This window comes from Neofelis nebulosa, chromosome 4 (genome assembly GCF_028018385.1).
Source record: "Neofelis nebulosa isolate mNeoNeb1 chromosome 4, mNeoNeb1.pri, whole genome shotgun sequence".
In the NCBI taxonomy this organism is placed as follows: Eukaryota; Metazoa; Chordata; class Mammalia; order Carnivora; family Felidae; genus Neofelis; species Neofelis nebulosa.
The window spans coordinates 131,083,521-131,105,073 of record NC_080785.1 but is presented as its reverse complement, the minus strand read 5'-3'; the positions used below and the strand labels follow the sequence as shown (position 1 = coordinate 131,105,073).

At 44.9% G+C, this 21,553-nt stretch overlaps 1 protein-coding gene and 1 long non-coding RNA gene across 2 annotated transcripts in view; both read right to left on the bottom strand.

The window, feature by feature from the left end:
* Positions 1-21,553, bottom strand: part of EIF4E3 (eukaryotic translation initiation factor 4E family member 3) — a 225,658-nt gene that overhangs the window by 82,706 nt on the left and 121,399 nt on the right. The window contains exon 7 of the mRNA XM_058728795.1: positions 4,001-4,145. Within this exon, the coding sequence (XP_058584778.1) occupies positions 4,036-4,145 (110 nt within the window). The 3' untranslated portion in view covers positions 4,001-4,035. The remainder of the gene's footprint in view (positions 1-4,000; positions 4,146-21,553) is intronic.
* LOC131511027 (uncharacterized) lies at positions 10,972-16,767 on the bottom strand. Its single transcript, XR_009261308.1, has 2 exons — positions 15,231-16,767; positions 10,972-14,999 (listed from the first exon to the last, which is right to left on the bottom strand). It is a non-coding gene; the product is annotated as an uncharacterized LOC131511027 (long non-coding RNA).

Below are 21,553 nucleotides of genomic sequence, written 5' to 3'. Positions count from 1 at the left end.
ATCTCATGGCCTGCCGATGTTCCAGCTTTTGGCACCTCTAACCTTAATTCATCCGGGTACCATGGAAGAGAAATCTTTTTAAAAATCAGTTTAAGATGGCTCCTTGGATAGCAAGCGTATGGCCAAGTGGACTAGGGACCAGTGTAGCCAGTCACAAGAAAGATCATTTAGAAAATACACGGGCCCAAATGCAAACTTACTTGGCTTGCTGGCTTGATTCAGAAATTCAGTGTTTGATCACCTGGTGGGATTACTACCATCAACTGAAGGAAAAAAAAAAAATCCCCTGCAAATAGTAAAAGTATATGTTGGCTCATGTCTATTCAGCAGATGCCTCTCATAAGGTTATTTTCTTTAGAAAACAAACCTCTACTTGCTTGAGACCTTTACACACTTGAGGTCCAAATAACAGAAAGAAAAAAAAAAAGCTGGCTTAGCAAAAATGGCATTTACTATGACTGAATTCTATAAAAGGAGTATGACACCTAACAGGATAAGAAAGGAAAAGAAAAAGCCCTTAGCAAAAACATTTTTTTGCAAAACAAAAATACCACCTGTGCAAATCTAGCTACGCTCTCAAACCCTTTCTCAGCCACAGAGAAGCAGCTCATGCTCAAAGCCTTGAAGTTGCAATTAAATTGTAGTAATTTAAGATTATCAGGAGAGCAAAGGGCAGTGGGAGCTCTTTGGAGGGCTTCCCTCCCCTCTTAATGCTCTTCAGTCAGGGGTTAAATGAGTTTCTTTAATGTAAGTACCTTAAAGTAACTGAATCATAAACAAAATTTATACTGTTTTCTGACAGCCTGCAATCTATTTAAATTTTATTAACGTGTGCCTAAAATTATTTTTAAAAGACAGGACTCCTGCAATGCCCTGTAAATATTCTTGGCATACCCTCTGAAATGTAATCGGTAGGGTAACAACTAACATTGTCTGAATACACATACTTCTTTCTGATGCGGAGTCTTACAAGATAACATTTCAAAACTGAGTTGGAGTCTTAAGTAAAAACAAGAAAACTAAACCAACAGCACAATAAGATTGGATGCAAAGAGGAAGCTGGGTTCAAAAGAAGTTGTCACATCTGCTATATTCACCCTTCTCTTAATGTTGGCATTGGACATGCTGTGGCATAAATATATTGGTTTAGGAAATATCACAATTCTTCTGTTAATTTAAACAATTGCTGAAAACAGACGTATCCCTCAACAGAGCCTCAGAACACAAATTTTAGGCCAGGGTAGAGTCTTAAGAAAAGCAAGGAACAACTTAGTAACAGAAAACCATACCTAGGCTCAATATTAACCCAGTTAACTTTTGTTATTGTTGGTACAAATGATTTAACTAGAAAATATTTACAGCTTCTTAAAAAACATTACATATTGCACAGAATTGCCTAATAGCATCTATGTGTATGTTTAACTCGCATTGTGTAATTACACAATAAAAGATATATCCAATAAAAGCTACACACTTTGAAACATGTTGGGCAGTATGGTTATGAAACTGACATAAAAAAACATCAAGTGTTTACTGTGTGATCGACATATTAATTAAAAATGCAATCCTTAAATGACAATCATTTTTATTCTTCTTTATGTGTTCACTTGTCCTATTTCCCACTTTGTTCTACTTAATTAAAAATGACATTTAATTTGGGGATAGTTTATAGCAAAAAAAAAAAAAAAGGGTTACAGTTTTTACTCCAGCATTTAAATATAAATACAAAATCTTACAGACAACTCCAGCAATATGGCCCCCTTAATTTGAGACAGTTAATTTCAATAGTTGATGATGCTTTCATTATACTTTGATAAACTTGTAAAAACAAAAAGCTAAAGTAATTGCTGTTACTACTCCCTTTAAAAATGTAAAGCAGTTAAATTTTCCTAGACAACAAGCAAGGACAAGTTACAGAGAACTTGAATAAAAGTAGCAACGTGGTCATGTTGAATGTCAATCTAAAAAAAGAGGTTATGTCTAATCTGGAGAATGCTCCCTCTCGCCTTTTTAAATTCCAAGAGTGGGCTGACACAAAACTTCATCACCAGGGATTTTTCTTTTTTTTCTTTTTCTTTCTTTCTTTTTTTTTTTTTTTTTTTTTTGAGCTTCACATCAGATTTAAACCATCACATACAAAACCTTGGCTTTCCTGACCAGGCAGATCTTCTAAACTTGATGTGAGAAAACGTTACCTAACTCTAGTGTAGGAGTCTAATGTTGGTAAAAAGAATTCCACTGCACAGTTCTGGGTAGCAAGGCAGCCTCTGGAAGACTTAATATTCATTTCATACCTTTCTGCGTGCATGTTGTTCACAAACAAGACTGTATTAGAAAAATAACTTATGTAGCAACTCCACATCCATAAAAAACTCAAAAGCTGTTAGTGTTTCCTTCCAAGTGAGCCTTAGCTCGCACAACAAAGATCAGCATTTGCAATGGTCCATTTCTGCATTAGTGAATATATAGCTTTGCTGCTTGATCGAATAGTCCAGGGTTCTCCATGTAGAGCTGACAACAACCCAGCAGCAGGTCTGTTTGATCTCTCCTGCTTCCTTAATTTGGGTTGTCAAGGTTCAGCAGTTGGAGGCTGTTTACTTTACTTTTCCAAAAAAAAAAAAAAAAAAAAAAAAAAAAACCTGATTGCTTTCTCTCTCTCATACAATGACTAATCCAAAGTCTAAGGGGGGAAAAATGCAGCCAGTGGTAAGATGCTAAACCTTTTTTTTTTCCCTCTGCAGTGAGAATTTAACTGACATCTTTTGAGTGGTAATAGTTGAGTTCTTTTTTTATATTTTTAATGTTCTTTAATGGGGAGATGTTTCAAGTAGAAAAGTCAGAAAGAAAGAAAAAACCCATTCCAAATCCCTGAAACTGTAAGCCCAATTTTCTTTTCCTGGACTCAAAGAGATGGGTATTTCCACTTTGAGAATCAAAACTCCAGTGGAATTCTAAAAAAGATTTGATACATTTCTCTCTGGAACTAAAAATAACAGCAACTCCTGTCTCAATTATGCAGGCTAACCCCACTCAGAAAACACCTGAACTCTTACCATTTCTCTTCAAATTCTAGTTAAGACATCTCCCCCCAAACTATCACTATGGAAAAACGAAGGGAAGGAGATAGAAGGTAAAATTTTTACAAGGAATCTTCAAGATATTTTCAGCCGTAGAAAAAGCCCTTAAATATCCTTCAGGTTTTTTCAATTCAGCTATTGTGCAAGTCCTAAATCCCACGGACAACCAAAGGTAAAGTGTAGATGGTTTCAAGGTACAGACTCCTTCCAAAAGGAATACAGAATGCCCTTACAGCATTCCTGTTTTAAAAAGCAGTAACAAAAAAGGAAATCCGAACTTAGAAAATACCTGTGACCGGACAGGAGAGCAACACGAGCCCCTTCTAAGTGGGCTGGAGACGCTTAAATGCAACCAAATGAAATGTTTACATTAATTTCATTATTCTGCCCAAGCCTCACTGATGAGGGCTGGGGGGGGGGGGGAGGGCAGGAGGGGGTAGGCGGGGTGTTGGGAAGAGGAAGAAATAAGTTTCATTTCGGGTTTTCTGGTCGAGCAAAAGGAAAATGAATTAAAACGAATGCGTAGGATGAGCCCAGGCTAAATCAATACACTTTGTAATCAGCCCAGCAAGGGTATTTGGACACAATGACTTGGAAATAATTAATAGTTATAAGAGGGGAGTGGGGTGAGAAGAGGGGGGCGAGAGATGTCACCATATTTTATCGGAGCACTTTACACTACACGCTAAACTTTGATCTTCAGAATCTCGGATTTAGGAAAGGGGGGGAAAAAAGGCGAAAGTCCAGTGTTTCGAAGCACCTACCAGCTTGAGGATGGGCACATTCCTGGCTCCGGGCGCCTTATCCCTGCGCTCGCGCCGCCCATGCTGGCGCTTTGGGCACAGAGAGCCCCCGGGGGCTCCAGGGTATCTTTTGCCCCCGCCCGCGTCCTCGCCCCGGCGCCCGCGGCCGCCTCGACTTACCGGCAGAGTCCGGGGAGGGAGTGGGAGCGCCGCCTTCACGCCCGCGGAGGAGGCGCCGGCAGCACCATGGTCCCCGGCGCCGCTGCCGCTGCCCCTTGCCCGCTTGCTCTCCGTGCGCTCTCTTCCTCTTGCAAACTTTCGGGTTCTGCGGTCGACAAGAAACCGGGGCGACCCTCAGCAAGTCCTCCTGGCTCAGGTTGGGGGAAACTGAGGGGGGTGGGATAAGTGATGAGGCTGGGGGACCAAGACAGAGAGAACGGCGGGATAGGAGGACCCAGGAGTGCGGGTGGACAGAAGGGAGGATGTGGCTCAGGGAATCCCTGCAAGGATCCCGAGACCGGGAAATCGGCCCGAGCCGAAGTCTCAGCACCTTCCCCAGGATCTTACAAAGTTGCAACAACAAAAAAGGAGGGGGGAGGAAGGGGGGAAGGGGGTGGGAAAGGGATACGATCGCAGGCGCAAGGTTTGAAGTTACAACTGTTTATTTAGTCCTTATTCTCACAGGGGCGGGAGCTGCGCGGGAAAGGGGGGGGGGGGTGCTGCAGGCTGCGATTTCGAAGCAAACACTGGGGAGGGGGCATACGACTTTGTTTCTGGGCGCGGAGCTCCCCGGCGCCCGCGTGTGTCACCGTCAGTCTCCGGGGACCGAGGCGGAGCTCACAACAGGTGGGGAGGGGGACTCGCCGAGGGCCAAAAAGGAGAAGGAATCAAAGTTTCCGAGCGGCGGTATCTGGGGAGGAGGGGGGCGGGAGGCGGGGGCGAGGGGAGGCGGAGGCAGCGAATGACCGCGACCCCGAGGCAACTGGCAAACTCTCCGCTCCCCGGCGCCACCGCCGCCGTCCCCACCCAAAGCGCACGCAGTCCCGGCTACCGGCTCAGCCGAGTCCTCTCAGCGGGACGGCGATGGAGCGCAGGGAGCTCGGGAGGAAGGCGGAGTGCGGGCGAGGGATGGAGAGCCATCGGCTGCCGGGACCGGGCCAGAGGGACCCGACGACTCCCGCGCGTCTCAGGACACATCCAGGCTTGGGAAAACCCCCGGTACCCCAAGCTTCAAAGGAGAGTAAACCCCGAAAGTGTTTGTGGTGGAAGGGAGGAGACCCGATGCGGCGACTCCCCGCAGCGCACCCCGTTCCCATCCCACCCGCGGAGGTGGCCACGGCTGTCGCGGGCCTGTCCGCGGCGAGGCTGGGTTCTCGGGGTCGAGCGCGTGTGAGGGTGCGTGTCTAGGTGGGGGTGCGCGAATGTGTGTCCGAGTTTTCTGTGCTCCGGGGGATGGCGGCGGAGTGTCCCCGCCGTCATGTTCGGGGCCAGGCGCGTGTGGCACCGAGGATGTCCCCAGGCGCGGGCCCCAGGGTGAGGGCATCCCGTCATTACAATCCAGGGGCACCGAGGGGGCACACACTCGCGGAGAGCGAAGGGAAAAAGTTTGCTCCAAGTCCAAACTTCGGGCTCCAAAGGCTCCCGGCGCGCGCCCCCTCCCACCACAGACTCGACCCCGGCCTCGCGCCCGCCTCGCTACTCGATTGGCATCCCGACGCCCGACATCGAAAGTTGCGCCAGGCGGCCTGGGCTTATTGATTTCTCTCCCGCAGCGATCGCCCAGAGCGCAAAGCCAGGCGCGAAGGGGCCGAGGGGAAGAAGATCTCGCCTCCCCGCCGCTGCCGCCGCCCCCCCACCCTCATTTGACTTATGGAAATGGACCCAAGCTTGCGGCCGCCGCCGCCGGAGGCCCCCGCCCCCAACCCCCGCGCCGGCCGGTAAACCCTCCCCCCCCCCCCACCGGAGAGCCTGGGCCCCGGCCCCGGGGGAGAGAGAGGCTGAGAGGGGAGGGCTGGGGGGAGATGCACGTGGAGCCTGGAGGTGGAAAGTAGTTTTTCTTTTTTCCTTTTTTTCTTTTTCTTTCTTTTTTTTTTTTTTTTTTTTTTTTGTGCTGGTTGTTGTTGTTGTTTAAAGTGGCGGAAACAAGGCAGGAGGCAGCTTGGGAAAAAGTGGAGCAGAAATGGAAAAATACAAACTCACCCGCTGCAAATGGTCTCTCGGTGCAAACTAAGGTGTTTTCGGGCCTTTCCCCGCGCGCGCCCACTCCCGCCCGCGCGCGCACCCCCGCGCACACACTCACTCGCGCACACACGCGCGCACACACGCACTCCCGGACGAGGGCCGGGCCGCCGCGAGTACAGCATGCAACCGCCACACAATAAATAACAATAGATTCCTCCGCTCCGGACTAGCTTCCCGGAGCCCAGCCAGCGCCAGTGGCGGCGGCGGCAGAGGCGCGGGGAGCGCCGGCCCGGGGGCGCTCCCCAGCCCGCCTCCCGGCCTCCTGCCAGGGCCCCCTTTCCGCCTCACGCGCCCCCAAGGCCCCCCGGCACCCCCAGAGCGCGAGCCGCCGCCGCCCCCTCTCCGGGCCACACGGGCGCTGGCGCCCACCCTGCTCCTCCCCACCCCCACCCCCGCCTCCCGGAACAAATAAATAAATAAGGCGCGCGAGAGAGGCCAACACGTCGCGGAGGGAGATGTTGTTATTTTTTGCTGTTGTGCGTCCCTGACGTCACATCCACCTGCTGGGTAAACAACAAGGCTCGCAGCAAAAAAAAAAAAAAATCGCAATTGGCAAAGAAGGGGGGAGGGGGCACGGCCTGGGGGGGGGGCGGGTTCCGGGGAGATGAGAGTAAAGGGCGTCCGGGCTGGATGGGGAAGAGGAGAGGGAAGCAGAACCCCACAGACCAGAGACAGGAAGGGAACGCCAGAGCAGTCCCTGGCCAAAGAGGGATCTGGCAAGAAAGACCTGGAAAAATAAGGGGCATGGGGGAGGGGAGGATCCCTCGCAAGATGGGGAATTGGGGGGCCCATTCAGACACCAGAAAAAACGAGAGGGAGAGTGTTAACAAGTAGGGACGAAGATAGGAATGCGATGGCTATTTGCTTGGTTTCTGAGCTAAAAATATAGAAGGAAGGAGAGAGGGTAGGCAAGGATGTGAGTTTCCTCCAGTTAAAAGTGAAAGTGTTTTGCCATCAGTGACAGTTGAAGGAGGGGGAGGTGGGGGTGGTGTTTTCAGCCCCCTTTCTCCTTCTCTCCCGTCCTCCCTAGGTCTCTCCTCTTTCTTTCTGCACTTTGTCCAATGAAAGAAGGCGAGTTCGGGAGGTGAAAGTTCAACAGAAGGACAAACCCCTGTTTGCAGGGAAACAGAAACCCGCCAGCGAGGGGGTTTTCCCCCTGTATTCCTGAATCAGGAGAGTGTAATGTGGGAGAGCTTTCCCCCTCTTCCTTGTCAGACTCACTGCTGGAATGTGTAGTTTGATCCACTTTGGGGGAAAGTGGCTGCTGCATCAGGAGCTGTGCTCTTGCCACGGTTTCTCTTAGGAAAACGCCCAGGGGCTAGCATGTCAATCAGTTGTTTAACACAAATTACCTGCTCTCCCAGAGATCAGTCACATGCAGAAAGCTCTGTCCAATTCTTTGAAAAGGTGAGATTTTTTTTTTCTTTTTGCTGTTTTGAAGTTTGGTGGAATTTAGAAATTTTAAGGAGTAAATTAGAAGCCTGAATGAAATGTTTTGAAATATGCATATACATGTACAAAACAAAAGACACTGGTATTTCTTTCGTTTTTATCAACACAAATTGAGAAGGAAGACTTTTTGTTTCCAAAATGTGACTTAGAAAGATAGAGGGTTCCATGGCTTGTTGTTAACAGAAATAATTTTTTTCAGGCCCATCACCCCAGATGCTGCCAAACTCCTAAGCCAGCATTTCCAGCTACTGGCTGGCTGGTGTAACAGGCCAACTCTTAATGAGAATGTATGGAAAGCCACTCCTGTGGATTCCTACAAAGTACTTGGGGGGGGGGGGCTGTGGTTGGAGACAAGTACTGCTCATTCCTTGAGACCCGCACAATTGTAGATTATCAACATCCTGAGAAGGTTATTATAAGTTCTTATGTATAATGTCTTTTTACAAATATTGTTAAACATTCATTTACAGAAGAATTTTAAATCTCTATTGCAGTAACAGTGTAAGACTACCACTGTAAAATTGTATCTGTTTTGCAAATAAAAAAATAACAAAGCCATTTACTAGTGTTACAGAATAAAGCCAAAGAAAGGAAGACTGTACTAAGGTAATTCCAGCATAGAATTCATGTTGAACGCATGCTGTGCAAGATTCTATGCTATCCAGACAAGACCATCCATTGGATCTTTTAGACTAGAATACAGATAAAGAAAATGCATTTTAGTTTGTATAGAACTTCCTGGCTTTCTAGAGACTAGGGTTCCTGTTATCTTTGATTCAAGACATTAAGATATTAATGACGTACCTTCTATATTCTAGACCATAGAGTAGGCAGTGATGACTACAAGAATAAATAAAATCCCTGTCCTGTGAGGAACTCACAGCCTAAAGCTTTCAGTAATAACATCTAATATTTATTGAATGTTTACTATGACCTAGGCATTGATAAAAAGCTTTATGTCAAGTCAATTCATAGTTAGAACAGTCCTTTAACATCACTGGAAATTCCTGTGCTGAATTCACATGGAATTAAATGGAAATCTACAAAGCAGCCAGTCTGGGGGGGTGGGGGCGGGGGTGTTTTCCATTTTTAAAATGTTTATGCCAGATATGTGTATGGTATGTGTTGGGTTGCAGAATTATAACTCAGGAGAATAGCAATTTATTTAAATGTGACAAATTTATTCATCGTCTGTAAAGAACAATTCATGTTCCAATACCGTTTTCCAGATTGGATGGTGAGTTTTTAAAAAATTATTGGTATTGCCATACTAAAACGCTCTTTAGGTTCCTGCTGGTCTTATTCTGCATTTTAACTGCCTTAAATTCTACATTCACTTGAAAGAGGGGGACAAAGTCAGACTGACAACAAGTTTTGCAGACAAAAGGAAATCCTGGTTGTAAATCCCATGATATATTGTACTCAATTTTGTATATAATACTGTCTAATGTGCCACCTTATTAAAGAACTCCATATCCATTTGGCTTACATTAGGGGGAAACTTAACTGCAGCTTAACATATTGTTCATTTTCAACACTGTCACGTTACATTCATAGGGAGCACATTTTAATTTCTTTATCTGTAATCAACTGGAAGTTTCTTTTTGTTAAATTAAAGCAAGAAGGGCTTTTAAATAAAGGGCATGGGGGTAGGACGCCACCTTTTGGTGGTAAAACAAATAGAAATCCCCTTTTCAACAGATGTTCCTGACATAATTGTATTTTAATTACACCAATGCAAAGGTGCTTGTCCCCGTTTGATTCTGTTTGAAGTAACAGGAAAAAAAAAAAACTGTGAAAGGAAAATTGGGAAACTATCCTGAACTGCAACCAAAATTTCCTCAAAGGTATCAGAACGTGTTAGGGCCCTGTCACATACAATTGCCTATACATCAGACACCAACTTTGTTCTGCAAGTACTTTGTTGATAAATGTATGCACATTTGGGGTAACAGAAACTGGGGTGGACAAGATACCTGAATGCTTTTATAAGTTTAGAGTTAACCGGAAACTTTATATTCACCTAATTCAGTGTTTCTTTATAGTTACCACCTTCCTAATATTTTGCCATATCTGCATAACATGATAGTTACTGAATAATTTATGTAGTACACTCATTGGACTACAGCTAATATGGCAAGTGTATTAAATATCTTCTTTACATCAACCTACTTTTTCTATTACTACTTTAAATGGGAACTCACTATCGCACTCCGTGAATTAAAAACAAACGATGAAAACAAAGTCGTCAATTCCTTTGTTAGAAAGGGAGAGTGGCAAAAAAAATTACAAATTACAACTAACTTTTTTTTTAAAGGGAGAGTTGTAAATGCTGCAAGTGTTAACGTGAGTGTCAGCAGAGAATTTTTACTCTTTGTTTTTTTGCTTTTTGGAAAAGCTGGAAGGATTGAAATTTTGAAATTGATAGCAGAGGGAGTATAGCTGTATGCGATACAACGTTACCTGTCGCCATCCTAGTGGCAAGCGAGTCTCATACTAACCAAGTACAGTATTTCAAATTAGAGATTGGTTAGTAGCTGGACAAGGATTCGAGTCCAGGTGTCCTGGCTCGATGCCTCTATTTCCCATCTTACAGTTTGCACTTCACAACAGGGCAGGAGTGCCAGCACTCCTCAGACATTATGCAACCCACCTGGCTTCTACACACCCCTTCACAAGTGGGAGAAACTGAGGCTGTGGAGGGTGGAGAGCAAGTTCAACCATCTACTCACTTGTCTCCCCTCAGGAGTGGCAGGCATCCAGGTGGGGGGTAAACACGGGGAAGAAAGGAGGGGAGGGTTGGCAAGAGAGATGGAGAGAGGGGGAAGGGAGAGGTTAGTGAAAGCATTCAGACTCTTACATGAATGTTTACACTCCAAGTTTCCTTTCTGGAAGAGAAATATGGCAAATGAAAATGGTACGTATGGTGTGCTTCACAGTAAGAGGCAAGAGAACGGTGTCCTCTATTTTGATGTCACTGTATGTCCACATCAGAAATCAACAGAGGATCTCTTGTTTTAAAGTATACACTCTTCCCAGGCACTCTGAGACCAACCACACTGAATAAGTGAGTGGCTTGAAAAGCTAGTCAAGGAATGGTAGAAGAACCCTGTTTCAAAGAGGTTTCCCTGGGGTGCCTGGGTGGCTCCGTTGGTTAAGCGTCCAACTTCAGCTCGGGTCGTGATCTTATGGTATGTGAGTTGGAGCCCCGCGTCAGGCTCTGTGCTGACAGCTCAGAGCCTGAAGCCTGTTTCAGATTCTGTGTGTGTGTGTCTCTCTCTCTGCCCCTCCACCCACTTGCACTCTGTCTCTCTCTCTTTCTCTCCCCTCCCCCACTCATGATCTGTCTCTCTCAAAAATAAACGTAACAACAACAAAAATGTTGAAAAAAAATAATAAAAGGGGTTTCCCCAAGACAAAATTTATTTAGAGGCTCAGTATCACTAGAGACAACAGCGCATTTTCTGAGGTTTTAATCGCAGAAAGGGGACTTAATCACACAGATTGCATTTCCTGCTTTTAAGGGCACAGTTCTATAAACATAAATAAACATGGCTTGAAAATATGTTTAGGTTTTTCTAAATTGGTCCTGGCGAAAAGAGGTTGCTGTTAACTGTAACATACAGGATAGCTCCTTGCCCTATAGGTGCCAATGGACTGTAGTCCCTAGAAACGACAAGATACAATAAACTATTTGGCCGAGTACCTCTACTCCAGAAAGCTATTCTAATCCCTTAACCCTAGGACATTCACATTGCAACACATTGGTAATTTCAAAATACATAAAGGGAGTATGAGTGCCTCAATCCTACCTTACCACAGGTACCAGAACAATCTACAGCCTAGCTATGCAAGATGAGATGTCATCAGGAATAGGAGCACCACCTGACAGCATATCAGAAATGCAGAATCCCAGCCCCCTCGAGATGCCTACTGGATAAGTATCTGCATTTTAACAATACTGCCCAGCTGAGTCTCACACATATGCAAGTTTGAGAAACACAGATCTGTGGTGCACGTAGCCCCTGAGACAACAGGCACCATCTCAATCTTTACAGCCTTAGACTACTCAACAGATAGTTTTGTAAGTTGGCCAGCATACCTGGTTTGCTACACCGGTGTCTTTCGTAAACTTTGTTGATTCCTTGTTTTTCAACCCCTTGCAACGTTAAGCCACTAAATCGCATATGTAAACCATGATTAATTCCTTTGAAATTAATAGCAAGGTGACTTCTCTCTCCTATTACCCCAAAGGGACTGCTAATTGCCCTCCAATTGTTCACCTTTGTATTGTTTGATGAGTGCTCAGCGAAAGATGGATGATATTCCCCCACCAGGCCAGAAACAAATGCCAGACAGGCTTGGGGAAGGCTGAACATGTGCTATGACTACACCTTGTTAGTAGAAGGGCTTTGCTTTCTTTGTTTTGTTTTCTTTTTTATGGAAGGGATGACGCCTCCATAATTATAGGTGTTGCTGTTTAAAACCCAGAATGTTTTCCAAACCACTGAGCCACACCTCCAGCAGCCCATGAACCGTCTTGGTTGGATTCTCTTTCCAGTTCTCTGCACAGTTCATAAAGACATATCCAAGCAGCACTAGATTTACATTAAGTATAATGAGAAGAAGGAGGAGCCCATCCAAGTATGGTTGCTTCTTGAATAAACATGAAGGAACCACAGATAAACCTCACAGCCGATGGTTAATTTGTATTTCAAGTTCTCAAAAAGACTATAGTCACTTCACCTTCCTCAAGAGACAAAAGGTTACTTTTGTAACCCCCCAAAAAATAATTAAAACTATTGTAATACTATCCTAAGGCAGTATAATTAAGTCTCTGAGTGAGTAATTGTGTACCTGCATTCAAAATAAGATTTCACATGTAAAGCAAAGTTCTGATTCTAATCTTTGAGAAGTATCTTGGCTTATATTTAGAATCCACAAGTGCCAGCTCAGCGTTACAATAGGCATTGTTCCATAGGGCTGGAGACAAACTGTTTGTGTAAGAAGGGAAGTGAGGCACGTCTGCCCACCTTCAGGAACAGTGAGGTTGTGTGTTCCAAACTGTAGCTTTCAGTTGGGGCTGAAGGATATTAACCATGGGGCTACGCTGACATGTTTGTTATGCCAAGCTTGGGGTCAGCTTTTTTTCCTCCAGTAATATTTATAAAATATTCCTTCCTCCCACCCCCCAGGATGTTCTGAGCCCCTGTTAACATTAAAAAAAAGCCATACAAAGATTAAAAATCTGATACCCCCAAGAGCAGGATGAATCCTATGGTAATGGGTTGGAGTTGAAGGCATCCATACAGACAGTAGATATATGTATGTATGTATACATATATTTTTCACAAATATGTAAATACATCTGTGTGAGTATATGCATGAGTTAGCATGCCTACATGTATTTCCTAGGTCTGTCCATTGAGAGGTGCTAGAGGCAGTGACACCCCACTAGCAATGAGCACACTTAGCATCCAGACCTTGGTTTCTAAATACCTTTCTCCAATAAAAGAAACATGGATCCTTGGAGAACTAGTTAAGTCTTTAGGGGAAGTATAGAAAATACAAGATAAGCCTGGGGCATCTTCTGGTACCAGAAAGTGCTAAAGGTAATGCTTTTTAAAAAAAGAAGGCTGGGTGAGGTGTGGAGAGACTTACTGAAAAGGCACAGGAACCAACCTGAAAGAGCCCCCAATGCCTTAAGTTCAGACATTTTAAGCAAGAAAAGAAACAACAATATTACTGGATTGTAACCTAAAGAATGAAATAAATACACGTAAGCCCATGCTGATAATATATACACATACTTCCATGTATACAAACTCACATACATACATTCATACATACATAGGGAACCGACAACCCTTCCTTAAAGAAGATTGGTGGGGCCCAGCAATTGGTGTTTTCACAAGTTCCAACAGGTGATACTGATGCCCCAGCCCCCCAAATTCAGATAGGCAACTTAAATTGAAATGGTTTGTGTGGAATTAGGAAGGAGTGCAGACTGGCAACTTAGAGCACACAGGCCTCCACAAAAAGGGGTGCCCGGGTGGCTCAGTTGGTTAAGCTTCTGACTCTTGATTTGGGCTCAGGTCATGAGGTCACGGTTCATGGGTTTAAGTGTCCTGTTGGGCTGTGCACTGACAGCAGAGCCTGATCCAGATCCTCCCTCTCTCTCTCTGCCCCTCCCCTGCTCACACTCTCTCTGTCTCTCTCACAATAAGTAACAAAGAAAGGGGGTGGGGGTGGGGCAAATGCTGACTGTTATCACCAAATAAGCGAACTCAGGGCGGGAAGAGTTTTTGAGTTTTCAAGAGAGGCGAGAAATCGAGATTTTTCATCCAAAGAGTCTTCATTTTTAAACCTCTAGGCTGGAGCACGTGGGTGACTTTGTTGGTTGAGCATCTGACTTCGGCTTGGGGCGTGATCTCACAGTTCCTGAGTTCGAGCCCCCCATCAGCTCGCTGGTGTCAGCACAGAGCCCACTTAGGATCATTTGTCCCCCTCTCTCTCTCTCTGCCCCTCCCCCACTCATGCTTGCTCGTGCTCTCTCTTTCTCTTAAAAATAGGTAAGCATTAAAAACTCTAGGTAGGCTGCAGAGCATAACAGAGCTGCGGGGACATCTAAGTGACAGTCAGACCCTGTGCAACTCCTGTTTTTGGGGAAACTGAGTCACCATGTCAGTTCGGGATGACGGGGTTTGTTTCTTAAGTGACCAAGGTAACAACCAACCAAAAGAGAGAAAGGGAAACTTTGGAGAGAACTTTGACTCATTCTTAAACTCCTTCCCAAGCTTTCATGAGTCGCCCCAAACGTCTTGGTAAGGAAAGCTGGTCCGCGTTCTGAATTGTTCCTACATTCTGAATCATTTGTCAGCAGACTCCCAATTTCAAAATATCAGTCATAACATCATTATTTAAAAGGTACTGTTTTTAGCAGGATTCTTTGTTCCTCCCCAGAAGAGGGAGGTCCAAAGTTTTACTAGGGTATTTTATTCAAGGAGTCCGGCGCCAGGGCAACCTCCTTATAATAACCATTATTATTCCTCTCCATCTGGGCTAGCACGAAGAAAGCCATGGCAGACCAGTTGGCTTTTGTCTTTTCTTTCCCTTACCTAGCCTTGCTCCTCCTATCAGGTGAGAGCCATACACGTTAAAGTCTCTTCCCTCAGGGGGAAGACACATAGTAAGTACAAACAAGGTGATGAGCTGACAAACTTAAACGCAGTATAAAAAGCAGAGGAGTGAGAGGGGGCATCTGGACAGCCGATAGAGAATAGAGTGGCTTGCAGATGTGTCTTATGACATAAGAAGGACTGGGATAGTGGAAGTGTCTTTCAGGTAAAAAGGTGTACAATCCATAACACGCCTGACAGTGGTTCCCAAACGGGTGAGCAAAGGAATCATCTGGAAATATTAAAAAAAAAAAAAAAAAAAAGTACTGAAGCCAGTTCCAAATCCCAGACATTGGGATTTAATTGACCTAGGGGCGCCTGGGTGGCGCAGTCGGTTAAGCGTCCGACTTCAGCCAGGTCACGATCTCGCGGTCCGTGAGTTCGAGCCCCGCGTCAGGCTCTGGGCTGATGGCTCGGAGCCTGGAGCCTGTTTCCGATTCTGTGTCTCCCTCTCTCTCTGCCCCTCCCCCGTTCATGCTCTGTCTCTCTCTGTCCCAAAAATAAATAAAAAAACGTTGAAAAAAAAAAATTTAATTGACCTAGAGCATGACCTGGCATGGTGTTCTCTCTTGTTTTTTAATGTTTATTTGTTTATTTACTTATTTATTTTTGACAAAGAGAGAGAGAGAAAGAAAGAGAGTGAGTGCACAAGCGGAGGAGGAGCAGAGAGAAAGGGAAAGAGAGAGTCCCAGGCAGGCTCCCCTCTGCCCGCACAGAGCCTGATGCAGGGCTGGATCTCACAAACCAAACCAGGAGATCATGACCTGAGCTGAAATCAAGAGTTGGACGCTTAACCGACTGAGCCACTCAAGTGCCCCATTGGCACGGTTTTACAAGCTTCCCAGGTGATTCTTTTTTTTTTTTTTCTTAATTAATGTTTTTTTATTTTATTCGTTTTTGAGAGAGAGACAGAGCATGAGCGGGGATGGGGGGGGGGGGTGCGGCCAGTGGCAGAGAGAGAGGGAGACACAGAATCCAAAGCAGGCTCCAGGCTCTGAGCTGTCAGCACCAAACCCGACTCGGGGCTTGAAATGAGAAACCAGGAGATCATGACTTGAGCCAAAGCCAGGCACTTAACGAACTGAGCTACCAGGGGCCCCTAAAAGCTTCCCCACCCAGGTGAGTCTAATGTGCAGTACTTGGGAACCAATGGGCGGAGCTGAACCAGAGGACGCGAGGCACAGCCAGGTCTGCCAAGGTGAGGAATCTAGGCGCCACAATTCACCCAAAACACTCCTAACTTCCACTGTGGCCAGCATCCAATCAATTAAACCAATTCCCCAAAAGGGGCCGGAATAACATTCTTTACTGTGGGCTTCAGACCCCATGCATTAGAATCACTTGGCTGGAGGCCTTGGGGAGGATCAGGATTCTAGGCGCCCATTTCAAACGTGCTAAAGCAGAGTGTTGGTGAGCAGCCACGAAAATAAGCATTTTTAGAAGCTCACCAGCTGGTTGTGATATACTTTAAGGTTTAGAATCCTTCATGGGGATTTACAATTGTTACCTATCCTGGACTGTTTCCATGTTAAAGGGAAACCTTTAAGAAGGGCAAGATGTAAAACAAAGGAACCAATAAGGACATCACAGCATTGTCAGAAGTTCCTAGAAGTCACGGGGATCGACTTCCTCCTTAGGTTAGCTAAGATACCTCAGAGCTAGGCAGAGTAAGATGCGGGTTCCTGACAGAGTCCTGGGCATCAGACCTACCTGTTGGAAAATCACAGCCCCATGATTACGACTGTGCCGCTCTGGGCAAATTCCTGAACTTTTCCAAGCCTCCGTTTGCTCCTCGGCAAAATAGCGGTAGTAACTGAACACATCTTACAGGGTTGCTGGGAGGAAGGAATTAGGAGAATACATGTGCATAGCTTAGCCCAGAGCTGGGTGCACAGTCAATGCTCAACAAATCTTAGTGCTTTGGGAAGTGCAGAGCATGATTCAAGACCCAGGAATCCTGACTCCCTGATCAAGGTTTCTCCAGGTTTGATCTGAAGGAATTCTAGGCCTCAGAGCTTGGAAGGAGAGAAACTTTTTACCTGGATTTTCTCAGTGCATATCAAATCATTCCTCTTAGGCTCCCGGCCCCGCCCACCTCTGCAACCCATCGGCCTCCATGTTACTAACTGTTGATGCAAGCATAAGATGGGGTAATTTTTTTTCTAAGTCAGAACTGAAAAACAGCAACAGAAGAGTTACCTCCCCAGGCAGGGACAATCACAAGAGAGGAAACAAGGCTTCTTCAGATCGGTTTCTCCACCTGAGCACTAATGACTTTTAGAGCCAAATAATTCATTGCTCTGGGGGGCTGTTTTATACATTGCCTACTAGATGCCAGTGACACCCTCCCACAGGTGTGACAACCAAAGACATCTCCAGACCTTGCCAAATGTCCCCTGGGAGACAAAATTGCCCTCAGGTGAAAATCACTACTCTGGGTACCCCTACCCCCACCCCAGAGCAGGCATTCTGGGCAGGACTCTCTCTGGGCCACCAACATTCCTCTCCCTGCCGTTGGTATTTACCTGATAAAAAAGACAAGCAGAAATCCATTTCCTTTGCATCTGTAACTGAGTAGCCCATTTTTCTTTTCAAAACAGAGTGGCTTAGGGGCGCCTGGGTGGCTCAGTCAGTTAAGCATCTGACTCTGGATTTCAGCTCAGGTCATGATCTCACAGTTCTTGGGTTCTCCCCCCTTGTCCGGTTCTGTGCTGACAGCACAAAGCCTGCATGGGATTCTCTCTCTCTCTCCCCAACCCTCCCACTCCCACTTGCTGTCTCTCTCTCAAAATTAAAACACACACACACACACACACACACACACCCCAGAATGGCTTAAGATGAGGCCACTTCTAACTTGAATAGAGCTCAGGGTGGGCTCCGTAGCCCGGGTCAGTCACCTGCCAACCCCCTTCTAGTTCTGACAAAGCTCTTGGCAGTACTGCTTCGCTCCATCATGATTAAGCAGACTTTATTAGAGTCCATGACTCTATAAACAACGTCAGATGTGTTGTCAGCCTCACGGCTGTCGGTCTAAAAACAAAACGCAATAAAGGAAGTGGCGACAAATGGATGAGAACTTTAGGGATACTGCATCTCATAAGATGACGCATGGGGTTTAAATTAGGCAGAAACTTCATCTGGATGTTCTAATTAACATTCCCCTTCTTCTGGGAAGTCCAAGGGCATATGCATCTCAGGTGTAGGAAGCTAGGGAGTTTATTATGTGGGGGGGGGGGGTCACCGGCCCCACCTTCTCACTGCTAATGCATCCATTCTCTGCGTGGCTCCTCAACAGCTCATGGAGCCCTACTGTTGGAACGATCAATGCTGGAAATGTCAGAATGATTACTGGATTGACTGAATGATTCGGAGCCAAAAAATATTTGTTTCCAAGACTTGCTAGCCTAGGCATTGTGATGGTTTTTACATCTAACCTGAGTCTAAGGATGCAGATGGGTTTTGGAGGAATTATCTGATCGTCTCGCGAGAAGCACAAGTAGGCGTCTGCCAGGGCCCCTCACACAAGCAAGCCTGATCTCCATGTCATGCAATCACTCATTCAACAAATACTCCCGGCATGCTCCTGTGTACCAAGCACTATTTTAAACAATAGGGAAGAGAAGTAAGCGAAAGATGAAAAAAATCCTTGCCCTTATGGAGGTTACGTTCTAGTGAATTTCTTAGTGAACTCTATCTAATTTTTTCAACTGAAATTTTTTTAGAAGAAACTAGAGTGGGTAACCACCGATGTAAACTGACCAAGTTCGCCAAAAGGATGCATTTTGTTAGAGTTATCACTTAAACTCTAAGAAGATCCCAAATAAAACTTTTGTAGATTTGGAGGCACTGCATAAAAAGAGAAGTAAATGCATTGCAAAGGTAACATGGTCACTATGAACCCACTGCAAAGAAGTCTAAAGGTAAATTTACCAACAGTGGAAAGATCAGCTCGCTCTGAAAACCCATCTGAAGCCCCAGCTTAGTTAGAAAAAGGCTATTGGTCCCAGAAAGATTCAGAAAAACTAAATGACGCCAAAATATGGTTTGGGGGAGGGAGGGAAGGAGGCAGGACACATCTCTCAGTGGCATTCCATTGAAAAGCATTCGGGGCCCAGAGAGATACGGTGGAATAAAGATTAGATTCTGGCACACGTACAAGGCTCCAACTGAAACAACAAAATCAGTCTTCCCTCCGGGCCACAGAAAATAGCCTCTTCTGGATGCTTGTCTTAGGACACAGGACACCAGAAAGTAGATGAGGCCAATCAAATCTTCCTTGGTTGTTCCAACAGACACTGGGCAGCATGAATTTTATGCTCAGGGGGAATGAATGGTGCATTTTCTGGGTCAGAATTCAGAAGTTAGAATTCTGGAGAAGAGATGATAATGGTCTGGATAATTTATATTATCCCCAAGGAAGCAAGGCATGTATGCTCCCAAGAATCAAGCATGGCTGGGCTGTGGGCCTCATGGCAACAGTCACATGTTTCTGAATGTTTGGAAGGGAAGTGTATTACCCACTTGTTTGTTTGTTTCCATCTTCCCTATAAACAGTTTGGTCTCCTTCGGGGGAAAAGAAATCATGTGAACAGAGAAAACAGACATAGACACACACTCCCTCAAAAATGCTTTGCTCCAGTATCCATTGAAGTCAGATTTTTCTAGGGCAAGAAAACTCTTAACAAGGAAGACCCCAGCTTTTCTCAAAGTTTCAGGTCAGGTTGAGTACTGAATACTAGGATTTGAAAAAATTACAGCAGCTCTTTGGTTATGTGGAATGTTAAAGTTGCCCTTTCTGGTTTACAATAAATAAATGTAGAATTTAGAATTCTCTCCTGTCTAGCTTCCTTACAAATGCTTCTCTCTAAAATTCACCTGTGTCAGGACTGCCTTCTTTAGGAAAATATTATTTTATGTCTATTTTATGTATCGATGATACTTGTGGTTAGTCTGTCTTTAATGACCTACTAGAGGACTGGAGCCTTTACCTTGCTGTTCCCTGTACCTGGCATGCTGTTCCTCAAGCTCTTTGCATGGCTACATCTTTCTAGCCTTCAGGTCTCAGTTAAAATGACACCCTTTTGGAGAAAACTTCCATGACCTCTTCTAGATACAGTCCTTCCCTTCTCCAAAATTATCTACCTTTCTGGCTTATTTCTTGATTAATTTACTCATTTATCACGTGGCTCTCTCCCTAGAAATAAGCTCCGCGAGGCCAGAGACCTCTCTGTTTTGCTCATTACAAATTCCTCAGCGCACACACTGAATACTTAAATATTTGAGTGAATGAATGAACAAACGAAGGATCAAGCAATGGGGTCACTACGCCGTCAGGAGACTCCATCGCTTTTTTGGCATTCACTTCCCCCACTATAAAATAATGGTAATAACACTCAACTCAGAAAAGAGAGCTCGAATTCAAAGTGAAGGTTCCCTTTACAGGGATCTCAAACACAAGAGTGGCTTTGCTGAGCATCAGATTCTGGAGGCCAGCGAGAGGGCTGCGGGGGGAGTCCCGAGGAAGTGAGCGAGCGGGGTAGGGCCCTGAGAGCCATGAGTGGGGTCTCCACTCACCTGAGAAGCAACCAGCAGTAAGCCCTCTATGTCAGCTCCAGCAGACAAAGAGAAACCTGGACCTCTAGTGACCTTTCTGTCTCCTAGCTCAACAAATGTATTTACATGAGTTCTTTTAGACTTAAAGCTTCACGTGGATCCCAGAACCACCAAGACCTTTTAATTGTATGAACAGACACACAGGAGATCTTTCAAAGTTATTTAAAATTGGAAATGTATGCCGTAGGGAATAAAGCCAGGCAAGTATCATATTCGGAACTGAAACACATAATGCATAGCTGTAAAATAATGCCAATGAACACACACACAGAGAACTGCATTTATGGTTCCCAATGTGTGCAGTAGACTTAAAACTATTCACCTTCGAGATCTCTGCATTTATTCCTACAATGATTCCATTCATCAAACCACATTTGGATCTCCCTTTTTGGAATTTCCTTCAGAAAATTAAGACACTGGTTAAAACATTGCCTCTTATGGTAAATGTTATCCACGTGGCTCGGTTTGATTTTTGAAAATGACCAAACAGTAATTCAGAGCATGCCTTGGGGTTGGGAGGGAGAGCAACCAAGTGGGTAATTCCTGGTGTTTTACTGAAATAATGACGCCGGGGTTTCTTGCGTTGTTCAAAAAGAAGCTTTAAAGACAATAATCAAAAGTGAAATTCAAAAGATTTTCCACTGGTTTCATCATTCAAACAAACAGAGAATTTCCAAGGTAGGAAATCTTGAAGGACGACATTCTTTCAGATCTATAACACGTAATATGTTTATTTAAAAATTCCATCTGATGACTTACAGAACAACCTTATATGGGAAAAGTAGCTTCCAAATGCGTACAACCCCCACTTCTCAATAGCCATGTGTTACATTAGGATCTGTATGTTTTGATTCTGGTATCTAATGTGAGAACTTGAAGATACAATTCCTCTTGCTTTTCAATCAGTCCTAAGCAAGATCAAATGAATAGGAGGAAGCCTCTTGTAAACATTATTAATCACTTGTTTTATGAAAGTCGCCGGGGTGCATCATTACAGCTTTTTCTTAATGCTTTTTTAAAAATCATAATCAAACCTGAAAATTTGGAAAACAGTGAATATAAATAATAAGAAACAAACACCAGTGATCCCATCATCTATAAGTAATCACAGTAAACATCTGGGCACGTATCTTTCCCTATCTTTTTCTAGCATGTCTGTTTGTATACTGTAGAAACGAATTGCTTAGGATGGATGGCCTATTCTGCCACTTCATAGCGGTGGGTCCTTGGGCAAGGTACTCTGTGC